The 9,714-nt window shown below is 41.4% G+C and overlaps 1 protein-coding gene across 3 annotated transcripts in view; it reads right to left on the bottom strand.

Annotated features, from left to right (window-relative positions):
- The window catches only part of Tbccd1 (TBCC domain containing 1), a 48,631-nt gene that overhangs the window by 8,858 nt on the left and 30,059 nt on the right, over positions 1–9,714 (bottom strand). For all 3 annotated transcript variants that reach the window (XR_003712948.1, XM_028779700.1, XM_028779702.1), the window contains exons 4-6: positions 4,906–5,272; positions 2,264–2,450; positions 1,648–2,145 (exon numbers count right to left, since the gene is read on the bottom strand). Coding sequence is in view for 2 of the 3 variants with exons in the window: in XM_028779700.1 (XP_028635533.1) it covers positions 1,648–2,145; positions 2,264–2,450; positions 4,906–5,272 (1,052 nt within the window). In the remaining variant the exon portion in view is untranslated. The remainder of the gene's footprint in view (positions 1–1,647; positions 2,146–2,263; positions 2,451–4,905; positions 5,273–9,714) is intronic.

Here is a 9,714-nt window from a genome sequence, read left to right as displayed (position 1 = left end):
ACACACACACACACACACACACACACACACACACACACACACACACACACACATTGAGGGAGCGTAGACAGAGATTTACAAAAAGAACTTGGCCCTGTGCTCAAATGGAGAGAGAACAAAGTTACCTCCACCATGTTCTAGTACTGTAGTATTTCCTTTTCCCACTCTTACAGTCTCTAACAAATGAAATTTGTCTACCAACATATTTGTAAATTCCAAGCATGGGTAATTTTAAGTTATTCACAGTGGTCTGCTGAGAAAAAAATTGGTTAACAAAAACTTACTAAGCTGAGACTCAATTTTGAGAATCATTTTTGACTTTCTCGTTCTTCACAAACTTATACACAGAGCCCAGGCTGCTGTCCAAGTACTTCTGTCCTCCCCATCCTCCTTTCTGCTCTCGCTCAGACACTGAACACTCCTCTTTCAATTCGCTCTCTGATTGCCTACGTACAAGCCCAGAGTTCTGTTTATTTAAATCTGCCATGGGCTCTTGTGAGCAGTCTGTGTGCTGTGGGGCTTATAGATACTCCTGAATAAATAAACTCCTTCCTGGACTTTATTCCACAGCTTAAAGCAAATCCTGACAGGCTTCTACTGCAGAATTCTAATGGAATGTTCAAGGCCTGATCATCAGAACAGGACATAATTCAGGTCAGGTATCAAACTTAGGGACCACTGTGCTGCACCCTGAATCCCGCCTTAGAGTCTGCTTCTCAGACATCTGCTCCTCCACTACTCTCTGATATTCAAACTAGGCCTCACTTGCTATGCAAAGTTCTTATTCTTCAGGACCCATTACAAATTCTACGTTCTTAACACATCTTCCTTAACTGTTCACACTGGTGTCTTTGGACTCTTTGCAAACTGTATGCCATGAGTCTGGCTTCTGGAGTTCAAAGGCCAATAAAAATCTGGTCATAACATGAATAGCCACAACTATATGTGTTATCCCATGCATGTAATTTTTAAAAATCCACTTTGGTGTCCCCTAAGTAGAATGGAGGACAGTATTTTATACCACAAATCTAGCGTTGAAAACCACACTTCCATTATTTCTCCCATTTTTAGCACGGATTAAGGGAGTAAGTGACAAGAACTAGCAAGAATCTACAGGTCAGCCCTGGGAAAACCACTTTCAAGAATGTGACTTAATAAGTCTGTGGTGTAGTGGGAAGCGTGAAAATCTGTATTTTACACAAGGTTTTGGAGGATTCCAAAGCCCTGATCTCTTATGCAGCTATAAGGCTGAACCACGTACCATTTTCTAGACAAGACTGCTTTAATTCATGCAAGTCTTACCTCTATCAACTAAGTATAAGCTGATTTTCATTGTGATTCTTACCATGCCCCTCCCACTAACCTGGAATTTGTGGTTCTCCTGTCTCAAGCCTTTAGGTGCTGGGATCACAGGCTTGTGTCACAGGACAGTGTCAACTTCTTCAAGGAAGGGAGCCTAATACCTGTGACTACCTACCTGCTCATTACCATCTTCTAGAATGCCACACAGCATCTAGAATACTAATCTGGAAGGATACTCAGGTCATTATAATTTGTGTGGCTGGATACTATAAAGTATCCAAATTAATTTGTCTTCCTAACAAGTTTTGCACAATCAGCAAAACACTGACTCTAGAAAACACTTACTTTGTCAAACGAGCTTCCTTCACAGTTTTCTGCCAGATATGTATCTTCTGTTCTCTTTGAGCCAGTGCTTTCTGGTAGGCAGAGGGGAGACCCCCAGGTATTTCTGCTGTGTCCCCTTCCATCTCAAAGGGAATAATAAATATGTAGAATTCAGAGGGTGGCAAGAGCCGGAAGACTCTTGTGTCAGTGCCTTCTCTGCACACCACCATTGGGTTATCCCAATAGTTAGGTACTGTAGCAAGGCCAGTCCGGGCCATGTGGTCCTCCAGCATTGGGTAATGGGTATGAAAGGGGGCAAAAGTTACTGTCTGGTTTCCAGAGAGAATAAGTGGGCGTGAGGGGGTCATAATGTGAAAGGTGCAGCCTGTTGTAGAAGAGATGGACAATCGGTGGCAAACAGCAATGACTTTTAGATTCTCACAGTCATGGAGGTGAAGAGCCGTCTCCACGGGACCCAGCACAAAGGTACTATTCCTGCATTTTTCAATTGTCATGGATCTGAAAAATTTTTAAATGAGTTAAATTCTTTTGAATGAATCACCTAGAATAAAATTCTTTCTCAAAATAAAAACCCCAGTCCAAAGAAAATATCAGAATATTAGGGACCTATGCTTACCGTAAGGGGGAGAGCAAATATATAAAAGACTCATTGCAGCGATGAGCCCTGACATGTGCTCCTACTAGAGTTTCTGAGCTCTTGGCCAGGGTCTGCTTGTAAACCTGGCTCATCACCACGATGCGATGCAACTGAGGGGCCGTGTGAGCATTGCAAGCAATCTTAGCTCTTTTGGTCGAACCTTCAACTATTTAAGAAAACACACAAATAATAAGAAAGTTTCAAATCAAAGAAAACATGTGACCATGAGCTTATACACGTCTGCATGTGCCCCTGCCTACAGTCCATTACATGTGAAGAAATAAATGTAAGAGTTAATGATAAAGCATTGCTTACTGTTCTTTTTCTATATATCTGTAATCTTTCAAATCATCTTTAACAAATGTAATCCTGCAATAGCCTCAAGATTTCCGGCAAAGCTAGGGTGTGTTTTCTCATTTCCCTTCTAAGGTAAGTGACATGCCTAAGGTCCTACACTAGTGACAGATCCAAACACCTCCTCCTCAGGATGCTCACTGTCATCCCAACCGTCATGGCCTCCTCACACTGTCCTACTACAGACTCTCCATCCCTCTCAACTTCCTAACGGCACCATCCCAGGATCCTACTTGAGTTCCTGCCTTCTCTCCCAAGACCATTCCTACTGGCAATGCATCTTCCCCTCACAGGGTGCCCACCGACACAGCCATTTCAGCATGTCTTGTTGCTTTGCCTGCACTTCCCACTAGCCACATGGACACTCTATACTGGTTCCATGTGGAAAGGATATACAAATATGGTAAACTTCTTTTTTTAAAAGACTTAGTTTTTAATTGCACATAATCATATACATAATACATGGTTATGTAGAAAAATAACAGTAAAAAGTTTAAGTATTAGTTTGTTATCAAATTATTAGAATTTTAATATAATCTTATGAGATTAAACAGTGTTAATTTTGCTAACAGTGCCTACCCTATCAAGGTTAAAAGGCTCCCTTACGCTTAAGTGTTTTTTATGAAGAATTACATAGTTCCACTTACATGTCTATAGGATCCCTGAATCTCAAGGAGACTCTGATGCAAGGCAGAATGGCAGAATGGTATATAAAAAAAGACTTCGGACTTTGTAGATAATGTGTAATCATTCTTATACAGTGTCATAAAAATATGAAAAAATATAATTCTTTTTGGAGGTGCTGCTCAATGGCAGAATGCATGCTTAGGATGCATGAGGCCCCAGGTTCAATCCCCTAACGTGTCTTAAAAAACCTGAAAAAGATTCAACTTTCTGGGGGAAAGGAAGTTCAGACAGGGTCTCAATATGTAGACCAGGCTGTCCTAGAATTCACTCTCAAGAGACCAGGCTGTCCTCAAACTCAGATATCTACCAGGCTCTGCATCCTAAGTGCTAGGAATAAAGGCATGCAACACCATGCCCAGCTGAACCAATGCATTTTTAAAAATATATATATGGAAACTTTCTGTGGGACTATTTTTGCAACTCTGAGATTGTGGAAATAAAGCCTACTATATTTTGTCTTAATAATTTGGCCTGGCACCTAGCTTAGTAGCACAGATATCTTAAATGTTTTCCTGGTTCTTTTCTTGAAACTTATACATGAGCCCATGAGTCTACAACAGTGGAACCTATCAGTGAGACACAGCTGGACTGCCAGGGACAGACATGGACAGAGCCAACACTGGTCTCTTGTTACTGTCCATACAATTTCTAGTTTAGAACAGAAGGAAATATACTCTGTGCTTGTGTCTCTACAGCTAAAAGTCACTCACCTTTACACCAACTCTGAGGTGTCGTCTATTGGTTTGCCAAATTCTGCTACTAAATACAAATGAAAAAGCCTCAAGCAAGTAGCTGACAGCAAAAGGAAGAGAGAATGGAGAAGACAGATTATAGTTTTTGTGACTATAATGAAAGACCCAGGTCACCTGAGGGCAATGCCCCACTGTGCAAGGCACATACAGAAGACGGATTCTCTTTTATATTGGAGGTAGTGTTTGCTTACTTTCTGTGGTGGTTGGACAACGAATGGCCCTCACAGACTCGTGTGTTTGAATGTCTGGCCCATAGGGAGTGAGTGGCACTATTAGGAGGTGTGGCCTTATTGGAGGAAGTGTGTTACTAGGGGATGGGCTTTGAGGTCTCAGAAACTCAAGCCAGTTTTTTTCCTGGTGCTTGTGGATCAAGACGTAGAACTCTCAGCTACTTCTCCAGCACCATGTCTGCCTGCACTGTGCCATGCTTCCCACCATGATAATGATGGTCTAAACCTCTGAAACTATAAGCCAGCCCCAGTGACATGTCTTCCTTTATAAGCATTGCCATGGCCATGGTGTCTCTTCATAGCAATAAAACTCTAAGAAAGACATTTACTTGCTTTTTCCCCTTTATTTTTATCATACAGTCATGTGTGTTTTGCCTGCATGTATGTTGTGTACCACATTCGTGCACTGCAGAGACAAAATCTCACCATGTAGCCCAATTTGGCCTTGTACCTGTGATTCTTCTGTCTTCCAAGTGCTAGATGACAGGCATGTGCCACTGCACCAGCCTAGAAGACATCTGACCATTCATACACCAGCAAACAGTAGGTTTCCCTGTTGTTCAATTTAACATTAGGTAAAGCATTTTTCTTTAAATACCTTGGTGAGCCCAAGCCAATTTCTTTCCAGACTTGAGGCAAGCAGATGGACCAAAAGGATTTGTAGTCAAACAGGTTCTCAACCATGCTTCCAGCTTGTAGAGAAAGAAAGTCTTAGAGGTCTTTGAGAAGCCACTTGCTGCATGCAGTGGTTGCCACAGGGCAAGTTCATGAAGGGGATAGACCTTCTTGGCTCTGCTCACTGTGCCTTCAATGAGGAAGCTGAGCGCCATGACAGCTTCTCGTGAGAGCAAACTACTGTGGGTTGAGTGAAAGGATGCAGTGAGGTGTTCTGGGTCTAGAAGCAGCTCCAGGAGTTCTGACAGATGATCACAGACAAAAGCCTGGTGACTGTAGTCATTCCAATTCTAAAACAAACAAAGGAAAAATGCTCAATTGAACGAAGGTTTTCTATAAGATAAACATTTGACATTTTAATTACACTGCATTCATATGATGCCTCATTCTCTCAAAAGAAAGTAGGTAGCTATGTAAAAGTAACCTTTGTGTATGTAATATGTATAAACTAACCCAAAACCACTACAGGTCTAATACCCCTTATCTAATATGTTGAGACCAGAACTACTGTGGAGTTTATCTATTTTTATTTCATGAGTTCCGCAATAGTTCCATCTTTCATTCCATATGTTCACTATAAGTTCAAAGCAATAGTTTTTTATATCAGAGGTTAACAAGATTTTTGCCAAGTACAGGCCGTCTATCTTATGACTTATTTTTGAAGTCTTGAGTAGTTAAACTAGCTAATCCATTCTCTGTTCTATACACATAATAAAATTACCCACTCCTTGTTCATGACCTTAATTATCATGGTGCATACCAAGATCTGTGGCCTCATCCCTGGACCTAACCTAGAATGAATGTCTTTTGTGATCACTAGTTTGTTGCAAGCCTATTGTTCTTTCTAGTGCAGTTTACATGCTTGTAACACATGAACGCACATCGAACTCCTTTTCTGATATGTGCAGCCTTTACAGTTTATAGGAGCAGGCATATTCTATTTTTTATTCTAACCTTAAACTTTCTATCAACTATCTTAGCTTCTTAAAATTATTTGAATTAAATCAGGAATTCTGTAAAATCATTACCAGGAATTATAAAATCAACAATTTATTCAAACAACATTATTTCATGAAAGTCTATCTTCATGTTGATCTGCAGAAAATTTGTGAAATAGAAATCAATTATAACATAGAGGCAGAAGAGTCTGTTGTTGCCCAATCACACCATGTCAGGAAAATGAGGAATACAGCAATGACAAACATGAGAATGTACATCAGAAGCAAGAAGCAATCTGGAGATGAAGCCCTGAGGCCATGCCTTTCCAAGGTACACCTGTCACAGCCATGCAAAATGGTGGGCCATCTCCAGGAAGCCTACTTGTCCACTGCAGCTCCCCCTGCTGCATCTGCCAAGGGCTCATTAAAGAGCAGGAACTAGAAACCTTCTGCTCCCTTGTCAGAGGCCATGGTCTCACGGACATCTCTTTTCCTCCGATGAGAAGCCATCTACACTTCAGAGTTCTAACCCCTCATAATTGCAGGTCACTTGTGGGCTAAATAGGCCCTAACCCTACATAAGGACCCATCATTAACTATTAAGCTCTTCAGTCTAAAGGACTGATAGCTTGAGGTTATCATTTCAAAGTAGGCCAACGAGACTCATGAATGGTAGTATATACTATTACTACGATTACTTGGGACACACAGGCAGGATGATCTCATATACCCAGGAGTTTGGGACCAGCTTTGTTAATATGAGATTCTGTCTCAACAAATGAAGTCAAAGGTATAACCAAGAATAAGTTTTCCTTGAGCCTTAGGCATAGGGACTATATTCTAGATGTACCATTTGGGGTGGGCATTCCACAATCACTTATTTCTTGTATTTTGACTCCCTTTGAATTTCTACAGTCGTTTGCATTTGCTACAAAAAACTGCTTTGATGAGAGGCCAAAGATACACGCATCTGTAAATGTGAAGTGTTTAGAACACTTAAACCTGCTGCTTTGAGGTCCCCTATGTTCAAGCTACGCCCGTTGTGGCACATAGTCTCCTTCTGCTGTCTGCAGATCAAGATGTAGAACTCTCAGCTCCTCCAGCACCATCTCTGACTGCACACTGCCATGCTTTCCACCATGATGATAATGGACTGAACCTCTGAATTGTAAGCCAGCCCCAATTACATGTTTTCCTTATAATAGCAGCCATGGTCATATTATGTCTTCATAGCAATAAAACCCTAAGTAAGACAGGGTAAAAAACACCTCTTTAAACACAGCTCAAGCTGAAGGACTGCTCTGCAAGCAGACACTTGCAAAACAATTTGCAGCTAGAGAGAATAAACAACTTGTCAAAAATGGACTAGAAATTAAGGTTGCCTACTGGCCAAGGTGGCTACACTATATACATCTGATAGATATTCTCCCAAATTGGGTGGCAATGACATCATGGCTACTTGATAATATCTGGAATCAACCTGACTACATCTGGAATCAACTAAAACCCAAGATGCTGGGGACACTTCTAAGAGATTTTCTTAATCTGATTACTTGAGGTAGAAAGACCACCCCTACATTGGGGTACACCTTCTGGTGGCAGTCCACAAAATAGGCCTGGAAGAAGGAAGCTTTGCTTTGTGCCTGCTTGCCCTCACTCTTGCTAGCATGTTTATCTACCCTGGCTTAGGTTGTATTATATCTAACGTCTTCGAGATTTCAACACAGGCTGAAGACCAGCAGCTCTCCAAGAATCCTCCAGCCCTTCAACACCAGATTGGGACTGCAGAGACATTCAGCCTAACGGACTGAGCAACTACCAGATTCTTGGCCTTTTCACTGTGAGACAACCATTGCTGACCTACCGGGACTCCATCTTGTAAGATAGACTAATAAATCACCTTTCAATGTGGCTACTGTTCCTTGAGAACACCAAACACTTATCTTGTACTATATTGTGGAACCTAGTAAAAAGAGACTCCCTTCTACTGAATTAAAGTTCTAACAGTGAGCTGTTCAACCAGAAAAAAAATAAATCAGAAATGGATTTACTCTCATATAAAGTGAAGTACTTTTGTCTTAAGCACTGGAGGGTCTGGCCTACACTAAAAAATGGGGAAAGTTACAGGTCTATAATAATGGATTCCTTTAATAATAATCTTCAGAAAATATAAGAAGCAAATACCAGAAGTTTTTGTTTTTGTTTTTTTCCCCAGAACCACCCTTCAATTAAGCCTAAGAATTCTTGGTATCTTGGGATATCTCCATAAGCATTGAGTGTATGCTGAAGGATAGTAGAACTCAAACCTTCTGAGCACCAATAGCCTTGGCCAGCTTTCTTTGGTACAGTGTGTCCTTGCTTACTGTTACTGTCCAGAGGGAGCCCACAGAGAACACAGAGATTCTGTGATACACTACAGCATTCACAAGCACACAATGGCATGGCCCATCAAGATGGGTTACTGTATGCTCCAGTGTCCGCTACAACTTCCTTAGAAGGATAACTTGAAAAATTCTAACTACATTAAGAAACTAAATTAAATTCTCTAAAGTAAATTTGGAGAAATCATGCAGGTTTTCCAGGGGAGGGTGCAGTGGGGTCGGTTTGAGTCAGATAAACTGCTGAGTAAACAGACACACTATGAAGTAAATACCGGAGAAATATCTTTACTGAAACTTATGCAATATTTCTTCACCAAGACTAAACCATAGGAAGCAAGGATCATGGTGCTGGGCTTCATGCTGTGGGAATGGAGGTTTGGGAGCAAAATTGTACCAAGAAAGCAAAAGAAAGAATAAAGAAAGCAGTGTCTGGTGCAGAAGATACAGCACACTCAACTACAGCCACACTCAAGAGGGACGGGAGATGGCCCAGTATGTACGAAGGCTTGCTTTACGACATAAGAACCTGAATTTGGATCTCTAACATTCACACAGAAAGGTGGGCGCTGGGAACTGACTTTCTTCCTATTCATGACATTTTTCCTTCTTTTCTATTTTATTTTCAAGAGTTTTGTGGAACAAGAGTGATAATAATAGCTATGTTTCTGGAAAACTAACTACTAAACAGTGCTCTGCAGAGTTCACTGCAGGATGTCTTGTGAGATCTGGGTTGTATACTCTAAGGCAGAGCAGCCTGTGTGCACTGGCAGTGCTGGAGAACACAGAAGGAAAGTGACGGTGGACACTTCTGTTCATTTCACATGTGCAACAGTGGAAGAGTGTTTGACATCTTTAAAAAGTGCTCAACTTCCTTAGTCATAAGGGAAATGTAGATGAAAAGTAAGTTAAGATTCCATGTCACCAAGGCAAAAAGCCCAGTATCAGGACAGGAATGGTGACAGGTGCTGGTGTGACTGTGACAGTGTGTGCTCTCCCTTATACACTGTGACTGACAGTGTGTGCTCTCCTTATACACTGTGTGACAGTGTGTGCTCTCCTTATACACTGTGACTGTGACAATGTGTGCTCTCCTTACACACTGTGACTATGACAGTGTGTGCTCTCCTTATACACTGTGACTGTGACACTGTGTGCTCTCCTTATACACTGTGACTGTGACAGTGTGTGCTCTCCTTATACACTGTGACTGTGACAGTGTGTGCTCTCCTTATACACTGTGACTGACAGTGTGTGCTCTCCTTATACACTGTGACTGTGACAGTGTGTACTCTCCTTATACACTGTGAGTGTGACAGTGTGTGGTCTCCTTATACACTGTGACTGTGACAGTGTGTGCTCTCCTTATACACTGTGACTGTGACAGTGTGTGCTCTCCTTATACACTGTGACTGT

Source organism: Grammomys surdaster, unplaced genomic scaffold, assembly GCF_004785775.1.
Source record: "Grammomys surdaster isolate TR1022 unplaced genomic scaffold, NIH_TR_1.0 361, whole genome shotgun sequence".
In the NCBI taxonomy this organism is placed as follows: Eukaryota; Metazoa; Chordata; class Mammalia; order Rodentia; family Muridae; genus Grammomys; species Grammomys surdaster.
The sequence above is the reverse complement of the archived record's forward strand: the minus strand, read 5'-3'. Positions and strand labels throughout refer to the sequence as shown.